The 22451-nt window shown below is 40.7% G+C and overlaps 1 protein-coding gene across 1 annotated transcript in view; it reads left to right on the top strand.

The window, feature by feature from the left end:
- Positions 1 to 22451, top strand: part of ELMO1 (engulfment and cell motility 1) — a 264820-nt gene that overhangs the window by 118555 nt on the left and 123814 nt on the right. The window contains exons 14-15 of the mRNA XM_069958426.1: positions 11791 to 11895; positions 13983 to 14091. Coding sequence (XP_069814527.1) covers positions 11791 to 11895; positions 13983 to 14091 — 214 coding nt within the window. The remainder of the gene's footprint in view (positions 1 to 11790; positions 11896 to 13982; positions 14092 to 22451) is intronic.

Raw genomic sequence — 22451 nt, 5'->3', positions numbered from 1 at the left:
AAATTTTGGGGTCCTTTTTTTCTCTTGTTCCTCGTGAAATTGAGAAATTTCAAACTAAACGAACATATTATTGAAAAAAATTAGAGTTTTTCATTTTTACTGTCTAATTTTGAATACTTTCCTCTAATACCTGTGGGGTCAAAATGCTCATCCTACCCCAAGATGAATTCTTTGAGGGGTGTACTTTCCAAAATGGGGTGACTTATGGGGTTTTTTCTCTCTGCTGACACTACAGGGGCTCTGCAAATGCACCTGGCGCTCGGAAACTTCTACAACAAAATCTGCAATGGAAAAGCTAATTGGCGCTCCCTTCCTTCTGAGCCCCGCTGTGTGCCCAAACAGTGGTTTACGCCCACATATGGAGTACCGTAGTACTCAAGAGAACCTGCGTTACAAATTTTGGGGTGCTTTTTTTTCTCATGTTCCTTTTGAAAATGAGAAACTTTAATCTAAACGTATATATTATTGGAAAATTTTAATTTTTCATTTTTTTACGGCCTAATGGTGTATACTTTCCTCCAGCCACTGTAGGGTTAAAATGCTCATTATACCCCTAGATTAATTCTTTAAGGTGTCTAGTTTCCAAAATGGGGTCACTTATGGGGGTTTTCAGTATACAAACCTCCTAAATCAACTTAAAAAAAGAACTGGTCCCTAAAAAAATCAGTTTTGGAAACTTTCACGAAAATGTGGTAATTTGCTGATAAATTTCTAAGCCCCGTAACACCCTAAAAAAGTAAAATATGTTTATGAAATGAAGCCAAAATAAAGAGGACATATTGGTAATGTGACTTAGTAACTAATTTATGTGATACGACTTTCTTTTTTTAGAAGCAGAGAATTTGAAAGTTCATAAAATGCTAATTTTTTAAATTTTTCATGATATTTTGATGTTTTTCACAAAAAACACACAAAGTAGTGACCAAATTTTGCCACTAATATAAAGTGCCATATGTGACGAAAAAACTATCTCAGAATCGCTAGCATACGTTAAAGCATCACTGAGCTATAAGCGCATAAAGTGAGACAGGTCAGATTTTGAAAAATGAGCCTGGTCTTTTAGGTGCAAATAGGCTTGGTCTTGAAGGGGTTAAAATTTTCTAAAACTTTTATCTATGGAATAGTTAATTGGTAGTTTAATCCTCTCTTTGTTACCTTTGTGGGTTGGGGGCCGTCATGAGACAGGGAGCATGAAGATTTCTGTGACTCGGGAAGCAAAGCGTGCTACCGTCCGTTTCTTTCCTCTAATTTTAAAATACAATGGGAGCACCTGCACAGAGAGAGCACAGGTCTCAGTCCTGTCACAAGTCAAAGGTCTTCTAACTGGCAGGTATGCTTTAGAGGGGTACTCCAGCAAAAAGCTTTTTCCCAGTAATTAAAACACATTACAAAGTTATATAACTTTGTAATACGCTTCAATCACCTATCTGCCCCCCTTCCCTATCTTTTCTCCCCTCAACCAGGAAGTGAAGTAACTCATTCTTGTCTAAGTTGCCTGCGTGACTGTTGACCCCAGGCTGCTCTGTGGAAGCCATTTTGTGAAAATTACATAATCAAGAGGGAGGCGGGTCTAAGCTCTGTTTAGCCAGACTCCCTTTGTCAGATGACTCAGGTTGCTCAACTCTGATTGGCTGAACAAGATGTAAGCCATCTAACAGTTTTACAGAGTCAGTTAGACATCATAGGAGACAAGGTGCATCAAGCCGAAAACAGGAAGCGAAGAGAAAATTAAGGCATCAACTGGAGCTTTAGGGACCTGCAAACAGCGGGAAATTTAAACAGAGACAGACTCAGAAGAGATTGGAAGTGTGAAACCTGTGTTTATAATTGTTTTGTTTTTTTTATCAGCGCCGGAGTACCCCTTTAAGTAGCATGATAGACAAATCTTTATTTCTCATGTATAAAGATTCAATAATGATAGAGATTGTTCCTTGTTTAGACTAATGCATAGCAAATCTAGTGCCAATATTCATCAAGTGACTCTGCAAACTATAGGCGCTTAAGTTTAACCTCTGTTGTGGATAAGAGATTTTGAGAGACCTCCTATCCTGGAGTATCTTAATGCACGTAACTTTATTACACAACACCAGCATGGGTTTATAAGGGATTGGTCCTGTCCGAATAATCTCTATGGGTTCTATCTATAGGCAGGTCAGCCAGGGATGTAAATTAAAGCTAGTGGAGGACTGGGTGCCTTTCTTAAAAAAACAAAAAAAAAAAAAAACTTGTACAAGCCAAGAAGGAATTTCTCTCTGGGATGGGGCAGTTACCATCTGCCTCATAGGCAGTTTTTCTTTCCCTACCTGTTTATCAACACAGTAGAGTTACAGGTTTAATCCTGTCTTTTTTAGCCTTATTAACTATGTAGCTATTAAATCTGTTCATGCCACATCAATGGTACAAAAATGATCTGGTTTACTTCTTGCCATTTGCCTTGTCAGGACATTGTTTTCTCCTCTTTGACTGGATATTGCCCACAATATTAGCATGATTCAAGGCTGGTTTTCTAATAATGGTCAATTGAAAATCTGAAATATCCAAGATGTAAATTCACTTTCTACCTTGAATTATTTATTGTGCTATTGATTCTGCCATTAGAAACCTGCACAGGTCAGACTATTTAATGTATGTGTCTCTGGGGTCCTGTTTAGCTGCTTAACATTCTTCACAGGGTCTTAGAAGCCAATAGCCTGTGTAGCTGCTCTATTATCTAGTATCCAGTCAGAACATGGACCGACTTGAGAAATATGAAATTTTAAGTCACATCCTAGTAAATGCTAAAAATCCCTCCTATTTCATGGATGACAAAAACCAAAAATCAATAGTGAATTCTTGTTCCAGTGTGATCTTTTTTAAACTCCCTAATGTTGGGTATTGTAGCAGCACAGATAGTAAAAGGCAGGTTTAGGTCACAGAGTACAATTGTCATGCAACCAGAATGTATTGCGAGGAGAGCCCCTCTCTCTTCCTTTGATTTGTAGATTAGTGTATAGTATATATGTAAAGGCTCATGTTGTTGTAGTGATAAGCAAAGATAATGCATCACTCGATCCTTTAGGACAGTCCAGGTTTTGCTCCTTTAAGCAAGGTAGGATCTATGCACAGGGCTTGTCAGTCTGTGGGAATCATGGGCTGGGATAGACTGTCTTGAGAAGCTAAATACTAGACTTTAAAGGACAACTCCGGCCAAAAGTATTTTAATATGTTATTACTTATGAAAAGTTAGACAAATTTCTAATGTACATTAATTATGGGAAATGCACATATACTGCTATTTCCCTTAATTTAGTAGATCATGGAGTGTTAGAATTCTGTCAAAAACCATGACGTTACGAATCAGTTGTAATTCCTATGGAGTGTCCAGCAGGGGGCCCACTATATATAGAATTCAATGAGTACCATTGACTTCTATATATAGTGCGCCCCCTGCTGGACACTCCATAGGAATTACAACTGATTCGTGACCTCACTGTGCCCCAGTCTCCTGATGACTTGTTTCCTGATGTCACCCATGCTGTCGGGGGTTACATCAGGGAACAAATCTGCAGGAGGCTGGGGCGGCTGTGAGCTCTGCAGTTAGTCCCTGGCAGAGCATGTGAACAGAAGAGCATCAGCGGCAGCAGGGATGTGCAGGTGATGGGGATAGCCCTGGTACTACTCCCCCATCATCTGTTCATACTATGAGCAGATGATGGGAGGAGTACAGTGTATATGTGTCCAGCACCGAGCAGGGAGGGAGGGGGCAGGTAGTTAGATGCACAGGCTGCTCTCTCCCTCTTTGCTTGATGCCCTCCAAATGTATTGATTGAATACATTTATGGAATACTTTGGGGAGCAAGGACACTTGCTCCCCAAAGTATTCCATAAATGTATTCAATCATTAAAACATACTGTACATTACATTATGTTTTTACATAGGCATCGATTGAATCCATAGAGTGTCCAGCAGGGTGGCGTACTATATATAGAAGTCAATGGTACTCATTGACATCTATATATAGTGCGCCACCTGCTGGACACTCAATATATTTGTGACGTCATGGTTTTTGACAGAATTCTAACATTCCATAATCTACTAAATTAAGGGAAATAACAGTATGTGTATATTCACACGAACGGGCTCGCAGCGAGATTCTCGCTGCGAGCCCGGCAGGTCCTGGCAGTTCCCATACACTACATACTTGCTGCGGTCTAAACGACCGCAGCGAGTATGTAATTCTGCCGCCCTTAACCCCTTCTGCTCCCGCCCGGCTCCCCCGCTGTAAGCATACTTTACCTGTCCTTGCTGCACGGGTCCGGCGTCCTGCTCTCCCGTCCGGCCAATTAGTGTGTTGCCCAGCTGCAGCCACTGATTGGCCGGACGGGAGAGCAGGACGCCTGACCCGTGCAGTAAGGACAGGTAAAGTATGCTTACAGCGGGGGAGCCGGGCAGGAGCAGAAGGGGTTAAGGGCGGCAGAATTACATACTCGCTGCGGTCGTTTAGACCGCAGCAAGTATGTAGTGTATGGGAACTGCCAGGATCTGCCGGGCTCGCAGCGAGAATCTCGCTGCGAGCCTGTCCGTGTGAATATACCCTATATGAGCATTTCCCATAATTAATGTACATTAGAAATTTGTCAAACTTGCCATAAGGAATAACATATTAAAAAATACTTTTGGCCGAACTTCTCCTTTAACTCTGATTTCTAGGGTGGCTATATTTTATTTTAGATAGTCAATGGCCAGGTTGCCTAATATATCTTTTAATGATGTAAATGTGATTGTTCTGTGTGAGAAGCAGATAACCTGGTTGAGGCCAATGTAAACAGTGTGCTGTTGCTGTGGGCTTGTCTGAGGCTCTGTTAACAACACTGACATATGACAGATGCTTGAGAAAGGCTCCATATTATTAAGGGGCCAAAATGCGTTGCATGTTACAATAAATAATTTTTTTTTTTTTTATATGTTAGTGTCCGGTTTTATCCTGTTGACTGAAAAGGATTCCGGCTAAGTTGCATATCACCTGCGCTAATTGCTTGAAAGTAGTTTCTCCATAGCTGACTAGATCCAGGTTGGCTTTCTACCTACTAACACCACTGGCATGTCTTCTGTTACAACAGAAGCCATGACAGTAGTGCTGTATCCACTGAACGTCGGACAATAATTGTATTTGATCGACTTATAATGGGGGTCTATTGGCTTCTGTTGTGGTGTCCGTAGTTTTGGCAAAGAATTTTGCAGCATACTGCACATTTTCTTCCCATCAAATGAGGTGAAACTGTCATTGGAAGTCTTACACTCAGCTGGTAGTGTGGAGAAGGCCTAACCCAGGTCACTGTGATCCTGTGAGCTAATCCTGCTGCAGAGACCAGTGTACTGTGAAGAACATTTCAGTGAACCAGTTTGAATGGGGCCAAGCTATAATACAAGAAGCAACTCATAAGACAGGAATGACAATTGTGGCATCTTTTAGACACACAGTTAATTTCCTAGAACTAAAAAAAAGTTGACTGACCTTTAAATATAACTTTTTGTGTTGAAGTTGTGTGTGAAGTTGTGCAGCAGTACAACACATGACCTCTATAGAAATTATGTAAACCACAGAAAACAGCTTGCTGGGTGCTTTTGCCATCCCTACCACCTTTACCTTCCATTTGCAAGCCAGACAGGGCTTAAGTGCCATTCTTCTGATTATGTGCAGGTTCCAAGGAGGAGCCCACAACTATCAGACATTAATGGCATATCCTGTAGATGTTCCATACATGCTAATAGAAAAACATTGCTGCAGAAATGCTGAACAGCAACAACATCAAATATAGTGAAAAGGTTTTGTTTACTACTGCAGGTATCTTTATCAGTTCATTCACTTTACAATGTAAAGCTGTGTTAAACAAATGTATGCAGGGAAGCTAATGATAATGATGATAATTATAATAATCTAAAGAAGAAAATGATTGAGTAATGTTGCCTAATCCGTTGGTTCATTTTTACAATTTTTTTCACCATTCTACAAAAGGCAGGTTGTTTATTCTTGAAAAGAGAAGAACATTCTGTGTGTGAACCTTGTAGACCCTGGCTTTGCTAGGTCATATAAAAGATGACATTTTGTAGTGTAGGGTATGGACAGCTGTGGTTTGTGTGGCTCAGAGCAGATGATTAATCCAGACGGATGATACATTCTCATTTGAAATAGTCACAGATCCAGGCTGATTGTACGTCTAGGAGCTCTTGATGAATGTAATCTAACCCTTGCTTGGCATTATGTAAGGGCACTTGCATATAAGTCTGGTGTTTAAAAAAGCTGCTATTACTTTTGTAATTGTAATTTTAATTTTGTATTTGTGTCACATACAGTGCTGGCCAAAAGTATTGGCACCCCTGCAATTCTGTCAGATAATACTCAGTTTCTTCCAGAAAATGATTGCAATCACAAATGCTTTGGTATTAATCTCTGCATTTAACCACTTAATGACGCATGATGGGTATACCCGTCATGCGGCCGTTAAGGGTGATCAGAGAGGGCTCCCAGCGTAAGCCCTCTCTGCAGCCTGCGGTCCCCGGTTGCTATGTGCAGCCAGGGACTGTGCGTATTAGCCGACGTGGATGATCGCTGCAGCCAGCTAATTAACTATTCAAATGCAGCTTTCACACCCTCTCTGTCCTTCCTCCCCACCCTCCTCATCATTAGGAATGCAGATTGCTTCCTATTCCCCACCTGTGTTTATAATGAACATGGGCTGGATCATTAATACACCTGTGCAAAGCTCAAACAGCAGTAAATGTTCCTGGATTATTCCTAATGATGAGGAGGGTGTGGAGGAAGGACGGAGAGGTGGTGCCAGCCTAATGCATACACAATGTAAGCCCCGACCGTTAGACACAGCGCTGCAGGATTAAAAGTTGTTTTTATGACAATAACTGCATCACCTGCCGAACGGACCCCAGGACAGATCTTGGATTAAAAGCAGCTATCCGAAGGTACAAGTGGTTTGGGGGGGACAGATTGTGAGTACAGAGTCGCTTTAACATAACCTTTACTAAATACTTTTTTTTAAAACTTGCTAAATAGCAAACACACTTAACCCACAATATATGCTCAGGGAATAATTATTTATATAAATAATTATGCCACACAAAACCGATAAATAACGGGTAACATAAACACAAATGCGCTATGGTAAGCTGTTGCACATATGGTGCCTAGATGGTATATTGTGGGTGTTTGTTTATTGTTTATAAGCCTAAGGACTGATGAGCTGTCCACAGGATCAGTTTCATCAGTCTCTAAATGGTAGGGTAGGCCATAGATTGTATCCATGTTTTCCAGGGCTCCCTAGGGCAGCATCCAACTTTGTCAACCACCGGTATTCAAATGTCAAGCAATCACACTCGTGCATGTTTGAGTCGCTCATCTCTAGTAACCTCAGTTCCCATTTAAGTGAACAGGAGCTGATCAGTGATTAATGACCAATCAAGTAGATAGCTTATCAGCCTATTTTGACATTTGAAATTGTGTAAAAACACCAAATAAAACCCAAACCTTAAAATACATAGTGTGTTTCACAGTGAAATCTGCTGCAATACCCAGTACCATAGTCTGTGGCTCTTCATCCTCACTGCAATTTTTACATTCTGCTGCAGGAATGTAGTAACAGCCATGGTTAACTATTTAGCTGCCATGCCTGTAACAATAATAAACAGTGAATGCTTACCCACCTGCATCCCCCCCAACGCATCCTGCTCAAGGTGCAACTAATCAGTGCACTGTCCCACCGCAACCTCTGATCCACTACGAAAATAGAGGGCTATAGACGACAGTGGTACTGCAAACTCGCTAAGGGTTTTTCCAATTTAAAGTTGTACTCTATCCACAGTATGGAGGACAATTATGGGATTGCAAGGGGTCCAACCTCAGGGCTAGGGGACCGCCAGGGGGAAAATACCTGTCCCAGCTGCTATACTGGCTGCTCAGCCAGTTAGTGACTGGAGCGGTGTCCCGCCCCAGTCACTGACTTACTGAGCGGCCAGTCCATCAGCCGGGCTGAGACGTGGACACCCTGGTCCCATGGCCCCTCCCATCGCTCACCACGGGCATGAGGAGAGGTAAGTGTCTACTTGTAATCAGTTTCCCCCCTCCCCCTGCAGGCTACAGGATTTTAGCATTCGCAGGACTTCTCCTTTAAACATGTTTAACATGAACTAGACAGCAGGTGGGCCTTTATGCTGTCCAATCCCAGGGCTGATTTTTATTCCCATCCTCACTGACCTCTATTACTAATACAACAATAGGTCTGACAGTGGGTCTCACAAACGCTTCAAAATTTCATTTTATATTTTACTATACGCATTAATGAAATATCTGGCCACAGTTTACTATAGATATCAGAGTTCTCAGGGATGTTTTGATGCAATGCAGTTTCTATTTTGTATTTTGTTTATATTGTTTCAGACGGCTTGTGATGATATTTACAGATTTGTATCACAGACACGTTTGTATTCTTTTTGGTGGTAAACACTAAATGGTTTTTAGGGGGAGATTCATGTTTATTATACAATACAGGCAGTTTTAAAAGACCAGTAATGCTGACTGGAAGCATGAGGACAAGTGCTCTGACCATAAATTGAAATATTCTGGCTTAGCTGTTGCTCGATATTCTGGAAATAATCATTTGTCACCTTCCTGAGTTTGAACTGAACTTGACTCTATACAAACAATATTGATTTTTGCTTTTTACTGCGCTGTTGCTCTTTCATATGAGATTGGGCGTTTTTAAGACAGGATGCAGAACCAGTTGTTAATATTTTATAAACTATGAGTTTGCAGGAGAACAGCAATATCAAAATATCAAAAAACTGTTACATTGTAAAATCAGTAGTAATAGCAGTAACATCTGTAGACTACATGTTACAGAGAAGGAGGAGATTAATATATAGCTTTGTGGGAGAAGTTCCAGCATAACTAGTCATTTTTATGTAAGGCTTTACTCGTTCTGAGCTTACTCATACTCAATGTTGATAGCTTTCTCTGTTGGCAAAAATATACACAGACTGTCAATAACTGTCAACCTTCAATAAATGCCCTATTACACACACACGCACACACAGATTTATCTGACAGTTGAAAAGAGGAGAAATCTTCATTTTCCTTTATGACCTGTTCTCTGTTTATAGTCTATTCCTGGCTTTGGCTTCAATGATTTATCATATAAATCTGTCTGTGTAATAGGGCCTTAACTGTCGGCCGAATGATCATCTGGCCAACAGTTATATTGCCTGTCCTCCTCATACACAGCACGGCCAAGGGGTAAGCCACAGCCAAACTGTTCTGCCTGTGGCATATTACCCAGAGAACAAAGGGGTTGGACACTGATTTTCCATCACACCCGACAACTGACATTATTTAGTGCTGGAGTGCTGAGAGAAACCTATAAAGTCTTTACGGTGACTGGTTGAGCCGACATAAGTATAAAATGTACAGGGACCTTTAACCCTTTGAGGACCAAGCCCAAAATGACCCAGTGGACCGTGCCAATTTTCATTTTCGTTTTTTCCTCCTCCCCTTCTAAAAGCGCTAGCACTTTCATTTTTATATGTACAGGGCCATGTAAGGGCTTGTTTTTTACAGGAATAGTTGTACTTTGTAATGGCATCTTTCATTCTACCATAACATGTATGCTGGAACCACAAAAATATTATTTATGAAGATATAAATTGGTGAAATCGTAAAAAAGAATGCAATATGGTAACTTTTGGGGGGTTCCTGTGTCTATGTAATGCACTGTACGTTCATAGTGACATGATACTATTATTATATAGGTCAGTCCAAACACAACCATATGCAGGTTACACAGATTCTCTTATGTTATATATATTTTATAAAATCTTTTTTTTTCTTTTTTTTGCAATTATTAATAAAATGGTCGGGGCGCACCTCATGGGTATTGTGTGGACCAGCACTTTAGGTAATGTCTCAGTAGCGGTGTTCTTTATGACATTGGTTTATGATCATTTGGTATATGTTGTTTACTGCAATGAACCCCTGCTGAATATGTAGACTTAATTATTTATTGTGCCAGGCACTTTATTTGTAGCACCTGCATTTTTGCACATTCTTGTTATATGCCGGCACTTTAGTATATGCACTTTACCCATGTGTTTTCTGTAATCATCTGTTCTGATTCATTTTGCGATTTTATTGCATTTTTATATTTATTTTTGTTCGTGATCAATAAAATATCTTTTTGTGATTATATTACATCTGGGTACAGTATTTCTTTGTAATTGTATAAGAATATATATGGAATTGAATTTAATTAAAGAGATTGCGGTGGGTCATCCTTGTGTGCCCTTATTAGTTCTATGGTTTTATCTAATGGTGTGTTTACACAGACAGATTTATCTGACAGATCTTTGAAGCCAAAACCAGGAACAGACTATAAACAGGGATCAGGTCATAAAGGAAAGACTGGGATCTATCTATCTTTTCAAATCCATTCCTGGCTTTGGCTTCCAAAATCTGTCAGATAAATCTTTCTGTGTAAATGCACCCTAAGGCAGTATCCTGCCAGCTAAAATTGTGACTATTCATTTGTGGTTGGATGGAGTATGGCTATTCCACAAAATGTTACTGGAAACTTAGTTTAATAGGAACTTCTAATCATTTTATAAAGTGGTATTGAGAGTAAACAAAATTATTTTTCTTTAATCTGCGGCGCCATTGCCTTGCAGTTACTCGTTTACTCCTTAGTACAGTAAGACCGTTCGGAGCACTGGTAGTAGCACTGTCCCACCCCCATAGTACAGATCTGCCCAGGCTGGCCCGCCATTTCTAATGGTTATCAATGGAGTGGACGGACTGGAATGTCACTAGGGTGGGTGGAGTAGTGCTTCTAACAGTCTTACCAGACTGACTAACTGCATGGGACCGCTGCTGATAATGAAGGTAAGAGACGTACCTTCATCCTCTGTGCCTCCTATGCAATAGGGCACTATCAGAAAGTTAGATTTGTCTAACTGGGGAAAGCAGCCTCTGCCAGGAGCACTGCAGCTACTGCACAATGAAGCATAGCAGGTGGGAATTGACAGTTATGTGCAAAGCTACTGATACAGGCTGCTTTCCCAGTTGTACTGTATATTCCAAGGCAGGGGTTGGAAACCATGGCTCTTCAGCTGTTGCAAAACTACAGCTCCCATCATGCCTGGATAGCCAAAGCTAGACACTGGGCATTGCTATAGAGAAGACGGATGCTCTAGGCCAGTGCTTCTCAATTGCAGTCCTCAGGCCTCACCAACAGGTCATGTTTTGAGGATTTCCTTAGTATTTCCCAGGTGATCTAATTATACTCAGTCCATCATGTATTCTCACAGGTGTTCTTTGTATGGGAAATCCTCCAAACATGACCTGTTGGTGAGGCCTGAGGACTGGAATTGAGAAGCACTGCTCTAGGCCCTGCCTCTTTGGCACAGCACAGCCGGAGTAAAAAATGTTTTTTTGTTTCTTTTTAAGCAACTAAAGGCATTAGTAGCCGAACGAACCCTGGGACAGGACATTGATTGAAGACAGTTATGCAATGTTATCAGCGGTTTGGGGCAGGTAGTTACAGATGCGCTTTAACATTACAAAGAAACAATTTTATTACGTGTATAATAAATCAGAAATTCTGAGAAAAAAAATTGTCAAAGACAAAGTAAGAAAGGAAATATAAGGGCAAACCAGATGGGCCATGTGGTCCTTTCTATGTTTCTAAATCTTTTGTTTAAATCTTTAAATTAGTATTTATGTGTATTTAACATGTGTAACTCATTTGCAGAATAATGTTAACCCAGCACTGGATTTCACTCATACTCCTCCGGGGATGCTGGCCCTTGACAACATGCTGTACTTTGCTAAGCATCATCAGGACGCTTATATACGGGTAAGGATCTTTTAAACTTTTGTCATGTAGCATTTATTCAACACATTGTTGTATTTTGCCTTTGTTTTCTGCATATTTTCTAGTGTTTGTTGTAACTGGCGATTAAACAGGTTTTCCAGCCAAAACAGACCTAGCTCATCAGTAACTGCTGACACCCGTGCCAATCAGCTGTTGGACACCTGCACTACGAAGTGAACGAGGCTCCATTCACTGCATAGTGCAGGCATTGGATTTCTTCGTCCTGCTGATCAGTCTTTTACAATTACATTATTATTAGTATAATTATTTCTTTTTTCATGAGAACATTATTTTGAACTATGAATCTTATCTAACATTTAGAATAAGATTCTTAATCAGAGATCGCACTAAAAATTGAGTAATATTTTCTAGAAAATAGCCTCCTTTTATGTTAGGAATATTTAAAATCTAATGAGGCAATTTAATAGTAAATAGGTTGCAAAATATTTAATAGGATGCTTGCATACATGTATAGTGCAGCATACAACCTCACAGCCCAATGTTAGACAGTTTGAAATGGGTGAAACTGGGAGTCTCCAGTATAGATCACATAGAATATATACCCTGTACACTCCCACTCATCCACTATTGTTATATTCCATTATACTGTGTGTTTATTGGTGCAGAGTGGTAAAGGTATATACTAAGATGATACAATATTGTCAGATACCAGAGGTGGAAGACTATTAACTCTACTGAGAGCCCATCCCCCAGCAACACACACTGACCGCACACACTGCCAGTCCAAATTGATGCATGTGTACTAATTTCCCTTGCATGTTGGTGTGTGAGAGTCACCTACTGTACAAAACCATTGCCTGTATACTGAACATTATTGATGATTTTCTCCTCCAAGGTCTATTTTTAAGCATATATATCAGTAGGATTGTAATGCACAGCACTGTTTCATAAAGGCCTAGTGTGAGAATATAAGAGATACGGTATAATATTTTTTTCCTCCTTTCCTTGTGTAACTGGCATTGAACTCCCACAGTTACCTTTCAATCTGAGTGAAGCTTTTGAACTGTGGAAAAGCTAGAGGGTGCATTTATAGCTGAATAGCATCAATAAAAATAGGCTAGGTTTTGCTTTCTGAAGATGACTGAAGAATGTCAAGTACTAAAGGTCTCTTTAAAATCTAATAATAGCAAGTCTATGAATTGCATCAGTGCGTGTGTATTTTCATTTAAAGTAGCGGGGTAGGGGGTACAGTATATTCTGCATAAGTAATAATGCTCTAGTCAAGTTCACTTAACCTTACCTGTGCACTAGCCCTACATGTTCCATTTATTTGATTTATCTTCAGTATTTTTATGCTTATCTTACTTTCTATATTGCAATGGTTATCTCTAAAAACAAATTACATCAGCAATGTAAAATTATAGGAGCTGAAAGGGGTTATCCATAAAAACATGGCCCCTTGTCTCTCTTGTCTCCAGTTCAGGTGTGGTTTGCAATTAAGCTCCATTCACTTCACTGGACGTGAGCTGCAAAACCACATCCAAACTGGAAACAAGTGGTGCTGTCTCTGGAAAAAGTGGCCATGGTTATCTAATGCTGGATAACCCCTTTTAAGGGGTTGTGTCACAGAGAAAACGTGTTCTATACTAATGCATGATGGGCAATGAAATATATTTCAAATTTACAAGCATTTCCTAAAATGTATCAATGTTGATAGACTCATTTATACTCTACTGGGGACATTTATCAATATCTTAAAGCCCCACCCCCTTTTCACTGGCCATATTTTCAAAGAGACGCGCGCCTCTTAGTAAACCTGGTCGACACTGTGCCCAGCACAACAAATCTGCTCCTTCTAGCAGGTATACTGTAGATTTGACAAATCAGGAGGAGACAGAGATAAAAATGCTCCAACAACTTTTGTTTTGGGCATCCACTAAGTTGGGTCGCTCATGCTCAGTTCCTGATTCGACCCATTTGCTTTCTTAGTTGGTTTTACTTCATATGCAAGCAAGAGGAATCGTGGGAAAGTGCGTGCCCCCCCCCCCCCCCCCCCCCAAGCATTTACAGTTTTATTTATTGTGATTTTACCATTGCATTCATTACAGATTGTATTGGAAAACAGCAGTCGAGAAGACAAGCATGAATGTCCCTTCGGTCGTAGCAGCATTGAGCTCACTAAGATGCTTTGTGAAATCCTCAAAGTGGGGGAGCTACGTAAGTACCTTTTATTTTGTCCTGGCTATAAGTGACTTCTCAATTTTTGATCAATCTAAATGGCATCCACTATGATGGAAGCCATGGTGCAGGTGTGAAAAGAGCTACAGCCTTTAATCATGCACTGTAACTGGGTCAAGTAAGGTATTCTATTTAGAGATGAGCAAATTGAACTTCCTAGACCAAAATCCATTACGAACAAGCCACCCTCCATGACGTCACACTCCTTCCTTCTATATATACAGGAGGGGGGCGTCAGCCATTCAGCTTCTGATCAGTAAACTGAGAACACACATTTATTAAGGAGAAAAGTAGATATCCGGGAAATATAGAGGAAAGTAGCAGTGGAATCGGTGAAATTGCTCCTGTCACTTTGTGTGTTAGCCCAGGGTGTCCACCATCAACCACAGCTTTTCTGAATTGTACCTCAGTGATCCACTACTGACCACAGCTCTGCTGGATCAAGTTAACCCTTTAAAGCAACTGTCAGGTTAAGTTTATTTAATAGTTTAATGTGTCCAAAGTCTGGCCCCTCTCAGGGTATGGTCAGTGGCTCTGACAGAACTAGCAGTAAAGGTAGGAGAAGTGGTGGCACAAGCCATCATTGTGGTGGTGTTGGCAACAGGCATGGCAACAGGGTGCAGTTACCTATAAGATCCAGTCATCATGTTTTGACCAGCCAGCCTGCAGTCCTGAATTGGTTAACATAGAGTTTGATCTCTACACTATCCAGTAGCCAATTCCATAGCTGCTTCTGCTGCTGCTTCCACAATCATCTGCTTGTACAAGGTTTTGCGATTTTTTTAATTCCTGGAACCAACAGAAATGTTCCTAAGAAGTAACATCTCACTTCTTTTTTAGTACAGTATTGAAACTTTAACCCCTTCATGGCCCAGACCAATATGACCTAAATGACGGCGCCAGTTTTCTATTTCTATTTTTCTATCTACAGGGCCATACAAGGGTTTGCTTTTTTTCAGGAATAGGTGTACTTTGTAATGGTGCCTTTCAATCTACCATAACATGTATGGTGGAACCCCCAAACAATATACAAAGATATTATTTATGAAAATAAAAATGTCAAATTAGAAAAAAAAAAAAACAATTTAGGGGGTTCCCATGTCTACATAATGCTTTTTAGAGTAAAAGTCACATGTCATATCATTATTCTATAGGTCAGTCCGAACACAACGTTATGCAAGTTTACACAGTTTTTTTTTTTTATGAAAGCTACGCTATGGTATATATGTTTAATTACTATTACATGTTTTATTTGTATAATGAGATGGGGGTGATTTTAATTTTTATTGGAGGGGGGCTTTGGGGTGTTTTTAAAAACATTTTTACCTTTTTATTTTTGACATTTTTCAAGTCCCTCTGGGGGACTTTGGGGGACTTTTAAATGCAATTAATAGATTTCATTCACTAATTATTGCTATGCCATAGCATAGCATTGATCAGCGTTATCGGCATTGTGCACAAAGAGACTCTTTGAGCAGAAAGCCAGCTGGACCACACAGAGGTAAGCAGATCTCCTCTGGCAGAGGGACCCCTACAATCACACTGCTGGGTTCCTGATCAGTACGTGACAGGAGCTGCTCCTGAGCTCGCTTCATAGTGCTTAATATAGGCTGGATGTACCCATACGTCCAGGGTCGTACCAAAAGTGACTGTGCAGACAATGTAAAGTTCGGCTCCGGCCATATTAAATATTGTCTGCTATGGTAACTGGAGTGCGGGTACACCCGAATGTGCCCGCATTCCAATTCGAAAGAAATGATGTCGGTACTACAGTACCGGCCAGAGTAAACTTCAGACAGTGGCCGTTCTGTGACAAGGCATTATCACAGAATGGTCGATGTCTTACAGCGCCTTAACTCGCCCTCAATCAGTATGTTCTTTGTTAAATCGGTTTACTTGTGCAAGAAGAGTGTTGGACTGGGGTCCCATAAGTATATTCATAAAAACCTTTTGAAAAAAGGTTGTGCAGATAATCCGTATATTATAAATTACTACATGGTGTGCTAGATAACTCATTTTATTGAAGGCGGCAACATCTGTGTTGTGAATGTTGCAGTTGTAGCATAAAAATGGCTCACAATGCTGCTGGTGACAACAATTGTTATCGTTGTGAACATTTATCAATAGCTTCACTGTCCTTGTTTGTTTTACTTTATTGAATTTGTATTTCAATGAATATTCAGCTTATCCACTTTTGGTGTCAAAGCTCCCAAATCAGTGTTATTCATATCACTGTGTAATCTAATGATAAATATTCATACATGCTCGGAAAAACAACAGCTGCTTTTATGTATTTTCCTGTGCTCTTTTTAGAAGTCAGCTGTGAGACTTCTGTGTTATGCAATGTGGTGACATCTTGTGTTTAACTCCTTTGCTGTTCAGTTTTTGTTGCTAGGACTTTATTTTTAAAACTATACTCAGTTTTCATTATTATTTCCCTTTAGTGGTTGTCCCACAAAGATATATAGGTTTACACTGATGCACTATGAGAAATAAGTTTAACCTCCTCACGCCGCTCCATAGTAAATTAATGTCGATGCAGCCTATGCCTGATGCTGCAGCGACATAAATTTATTATCCAGGTTGACACAAGCGCAGGAGCTGCACGCTTCAGTGCTGAGAGTTAACCCTATAGATACTGCGGTTAGCACAACAGCAGCATTTATAGGGCTCCTGACAGAATTCTCCCTCTACAGAGGGAGAATTCTCTACCGGTGTCCATCAGGGCTCTGCAAAGTGATCGCAGAGCCCTGATGGTAGCCATGGAAACTGGCGGGGGGATGCAGGGAGGGAAGGCAGGGCGTGCGGCCATGAGCTCTTTCCCCTCCCCTCTCTTCCCTGCCGCTGTCACAAGATTGTAACAACAGCAGGGGACAGAGAAGAGGGGGCAGACACAGGGACATCAGCTTATGGCATCATTTATTATTATTATTATTATTATTTATTATTATTATTAGCTTAATAAAAGCATTGCTGGGTTTAGGATGGTGGCAGCTATCTGCACAAATTATCAAGTATGTAATTCCAAAAATTTCCTTTAACCCCTTCAAGACTAAGCCTATTTGGGCCTTAATGACCAGGCTCATTTTTCAAAATCTGACCTGTCTCACTTTATGCGCTTATATCTCAGTGATGCTTTAACGTATGCTAGAGATTCTGAGATTGTTTTTTCGTCACATATGGCACTTTATATTAGTGGCAAAATTTGGTCACTACTTTGTGTGTTTTTTTGTGAAAAACATGAAAATAACATGAAAAATTAAAATAGCATTTCATGAACTTTCAAATTCTCTGCTTCTAAAAAAAGAAAGTCGTATCACATAAATTAGTTACTAAGTCACATTATCAATATGTCCTCTTTATTCTGGCTCCATTTCATAAACATATTTTACTTTTTTAGGGTGTTACTGGGCTTAGAAATTTATCAGCAAATTTCCAAAACTGATTTTTTTTTTAGGGACCAGTTCTTTTTTTAAGTTGATTTAGGAGGCTTGTATACTGGAAACCCCCATAAGTGACCCCATTTTGCAAACGAGACACCTTAAAGAATTAATGTAGGTGTATAATGAGCATTTTAACCCTACAGGGGCTGGAGAAAAGTATTCACCATTAGGCTGTAAAAAAATGGAAAATTAAAATTTTCCAATAATATATACATTTAGATTAGAAGTTTCTCATTTTCAAAAGGAACATGAGAGAAAAAGCACCCCAAAATTTGTAACGCAAGTTCTCTTGAGTACAACGGTACTCCATATATGGACGTAAACCACTGTTTGGGCACACAGCGGGGGTCAGAAGGGAAGGAGCGCCAATTAGCTTTTTCAATGCAGATTTTGCTGAAGAAGTTTCTGAGCGCCAGGTGCGTTTGCAGAGCCTCTGTAGTGTCAGCAGAGAGAGAAACCCCCATAAGTCACCCCATTTTGGAAAGTACACCCCTCAAAGAATTCATTTTTGGGTGTGGTGAGCATTTTGACCCACAGGTATTAGAGGAAAGTATTCAAAAGTAGACAGTAAAAATAAAAAACTCGAATTTTTCCAATAATATGTTCCTTTAGTTTGAAATTTCTCAATTTCACAAGGAAAAGGAGAGCAAATTCACCACAATCTGTAACGCAGGTTCTCCTGAGTAGAACGGTACCCCATATGTGGGCATAAACCACTGCATGGACACACAGGGGGGCTCAGAAGGAAAGGAGCGGCAATTAGCTTTTTCAATGCAGATTTTGCTGTAGAAGTTTCTGAGCACCAGGTGCATTTGCAGCGCCTCTGTAGTGTCAGCAGAATAAAAAAAAAACAAAAGTCACCCCATTTTGGAAAAAGCACCCCTCAAAGAATACATTTTGGGGTGTGGTGAGCGTTTTGACCCCACAGGTATTAAAGGAAAGTATTTCAAATTGGCCAGTAAAAATGAAAAACTCGAATTTTTCCAATAATATGTTCCTTTAGTTTGGAGTTTCTCAATTTCACGAGGAACAGGAGAGAAAATTCACCCCAAAATCTGTAACGCAGTTTCTCCTGAGTAGAACGGTACCCCATATGTGGGTATAAACCACTGTATGGGCACACAGGAGGGCTCAGAAGGAAGGGAGCGCCAATTAGCATTTTCAGTGCATGATTTATCTGAAGAATTTTCTGAGTACCAGGTGCGTTTGCAGCGCCTCTGTAGTGTCAGCAGAATAGAACCCCCCCCCCCCCCCCCAAAAGTCACCCCATTTTGGAAAGTGCACCCCTCAAAGAATACATTTTGGGGTGTGGTGAGCATTTTCACCCCACAGGTATTAGAGGAAAGTATTCAAAATTGGCCAGTAAAAATGAAAAACTCGAATTTTTCCAATAATATGTTGGTTTAGTTTGAAATTTCTAAATTTCACAAGGAACAGGAGAAAAAAATTCACCCCAAAATCTGTAACGCAGTTTCTCCTGAGTACAACGGTACCCCATATGTGGGCATAAACCACTGTATGGGCACACAGCAGGGCTCAGAAGGGAAGGAGTGCCAATTTGCTGGAGCAAAACCGCAGCTAGTGATAGTTATTAGAATAGCGCAGTTACTAAAATACAAAAAAAAATGATATTACAGGTAATGTGGGGTGGTTACGGACAGTCTGGGGTGGTTCCAGGTAATCTGGAGGTGGTTACGGGCAACCTGAGGTGGTTACCGACAACCTGGGGTGGTTACGGACAACCTGGGGTGGTTACGGGTAATCTGGGGTGGATATGGTCAACATGGGATGGTCATGGGCAACCTGCTGTGGTTACGGCAACCTGGGATGGTTATGGGCAACCTGGGATGGTTACAGACAATCTAGGGTGGTTACGGGAAACATAGGGGGGTTACGGGCAACGTGGGGTGGTTACGGACAATCTAGGGTGGTTACGGATAAACTGAAGTGCTTATAGGTAATCTGAGGTGGGTACCAGTAATCTGGCGTGTTACGGGCAATCTGAAGGGGGTCATTGGCAATTTGTGTTGGTTAGAGGCAACGTGCGGTGGTTAGAGGCAACGTGCGGTGGTTAGAGGCAACGTGCGGTGGTTAGAGGCAACGTGCGGTGGTTAGAGGCAACGTGCGGTGGTTAGAGGCAACGTGCGGTGGTTAGAGGCAACGTGCGGTGGTTAGAGGCAACGTGCGGTGGTTAGAGGCAGCGTGCGGTGGTCAGTGGCAACGTGCGGTGGTCAGTGGCAACATGAGGTGGTAAGAGGCAACCTGTGGTGGTCAGTGGTAACCTGCTATGGTCAGAGGCGACGTGCGGTTGTCAGAGGCAGCGTGCGGTTGTCAGAGGCAACGTGCGGGGGTTACGGGTAACGTGCGATGGTTACGAGCAACGTGCGGTGGTTACGAGCAACGTGCGGTGGTTACGGGTAATCTGGGAGTAAACTGTAATTATTACTATAATAAAAAGTGTGTTTTATTTTTTTGTGTGTTTTTCACTTTTTGTACTTTACACATTCATTTTCACTGTATTACTATGATTACTTTGATATTTTCTATCACAGTAATCATATTTCAGTGACAGAGACCAAATTGGTCTCTGTCACTTTAAATTTTCAGAGTTGACTGCTTCTGGAGCGCATGCGCACTTCAGAAGCAGTCAAGACGCCGAGGAGGAAGGACCTCCGAGGATCAGGTAAGTTTAATGGGAAGGGGGGGGGTGACTGGGGGGGTTGGGGACGACTTGGGGGACGGAGACTAACACTTTTTATCCCCTGTCACCAATCATTTATGGTGACAGGGGATAAAAAGTGCATCCCTGCACATGGCATGGCACAAGCGATCTTTTGCTTTGTAAGACAACTTTAATAATTTAAAGGCTATGGACACCTTTGAAAAACATTTTCAGTTTGTAGTTTTTTTTTTTTATTCATCTAAATAAAAACAATTGCTATAGATTTCTGTGTTGAGCTCTGTTTTCTCTGTAATATATATATACACAGCCTATATGATCTTTTCCTGCAAATTATCTTTTGTGGGCTCGCTCCTCTCTAGCCTGTGCGAGCTGTCCTTCATGGTTTCTCTTCCCCCTGCCAATTATCTGAACTGGTATATAAGTTATACCCCCTGCCTGCTCTTATGCCCCTTTATTAACTGAATTGTCAGACAACTTGCTGTATAAACCAACGGAGTATATATTGCAGTTTGCTACATTTGCTGCATTTTTCTTTTTTTGTCTAGACAACCTATAAACCCACATATATAAAAAAAACTGTGCAAAGTTGTGTAATTATGGCACCCTAAGCTATTTAGTTATAGTAAAATAACAATTATTTTGGGGTTTGCTACAGCCAGCTACATCCTGGTTAAACTAGAAGTCCAGCAAAATTTTTATTTAAGTATTGTATTGCCCCCAAAAAGTTATACAAGTTACCAATATACACTTATTACGGGAAATGCTTATATATTGCTTTTGTCCATGCACTTACTACTGCATCAAGGCTTCACTTACTGGATAAAATGGTGATGTCGCAACCTAACTCCCAGAGCTGTGCGGGCTGTGGCTGCTGGAGAAGATGATGCCAGGGGGACACTGAGGGACACAGGGCACTGGAGGGACACTGAGCATCCCCCTGCCATCATCCTCTCCAGCAGCCACAGCCCACACAGCTCTGTGAGTCGGGTCGTGATATCACCATTTTATCCAGGAAGTGAAGCCTTGATTCAGTAGGAAGTGCAGGGGAAAAAAAACATTTTATAAGCATTTCCTGTAATAAGTGAATATTGGTAATTTGTATAACTTTTGAGGGGCAATACAATAATTTAATAAAAAATTTTGCCGGACTTCTCCTTTAACACTCCAAGGTGTACTGGTACATCTAGGTAATTGTGTGGGCTCAGAAGCAGAGCTGTAGGTGCTGGCTGGCAGGGTCTCACGGGCTAGAACTGTCAGTGTACTGCAGATGTATTGCAGTGTAGTATACCAGATGAATATGCAAAAAAGAGGTCAGTGGAGCCTCAGTTACAAGTCTCAAAACATGGGAATAACCACTTGTGTCTTATGGGAAGAAACCGTTGCTAAAGGGTTCCTCTTAGGTAGGAGATCACCAAACCACCCTAATTTGTAGCCCCTTAAGTCCCACTAAGTTGCCAGTATTGAGACAGAAATAGGAAAATACCAGGGTGGCCCCTTTATACATCAAAGTCCAACTAAATTGCAAGTATAGCGATAAGGGAAATACCAAAGCCAGGCATCCATCCACAGACAGCTGTTTCGGGGTATTGCCCCTCATCAGTGTGGAGTAGGATAGTAGCTCTCCCTGATTGTTGGGTTTTCCTTGTCTACTATTCATTGCCACCGTTAGCCAGAATCCTACTCCCCACTGATTAGGGACAATATCCCGAAACTGCAGTCTGTGGATTGATGCCTGGCTTTCATCCTTTTTTATTTTCTTTAAAACTAAATTTGCACATAATTATAGAAAGTGTGTTGGGAAATTTTTACGTTGATGAAAAAAGACAGCAAGAGACTCTGTTGTCTTAACTTGTTTGCTGTTTTGCTATATTGCAGAATAATTGAAATGGCATAGTCGTCGTATTACTGTAAATGTAACCCTAGCCCTACACTGTTTTTAAATGTCGATCTATTTTCAGTTTTCACTAAATAAAACATAAATTTGGTAACAATTTCGGTAAGTAATCCCATGTTTCACTACAGACATTTAGAAACCACAGTTTTCTTTATGTGAATCCTAAACAAGCCTTAAAATACAGTAGAACATTTCTTTTAGGCAGCTGGTTTAGTGTACTATTAGCCGGTGCCCAACTTTGCATTTTTATTGAGTGCATTGGGTAGAATGTGAAAAGCAGTATTTATTTGTCACAGATTACAGGGGTATTTTTCATTTG

This window comes from Dendropsophus ebraccatus, chromosome 2, assembly GCF_027789765.1.
Source record: "Dendropsophus ebraccatus isolate aDenEbr1 chromosome 2, aDenEbr1.pat, whole genome shotgun sequence".
Classification (NCBI taxonomy): Eukaryota; Metazoa; Chordata; class Amphibia; order Anura; family Hylidae; genus Dendropsophus; species Dendropsophus ebraccatus.
This window is presented reverse-complemented; position numbering and strand designations above follow the sequence as displayed.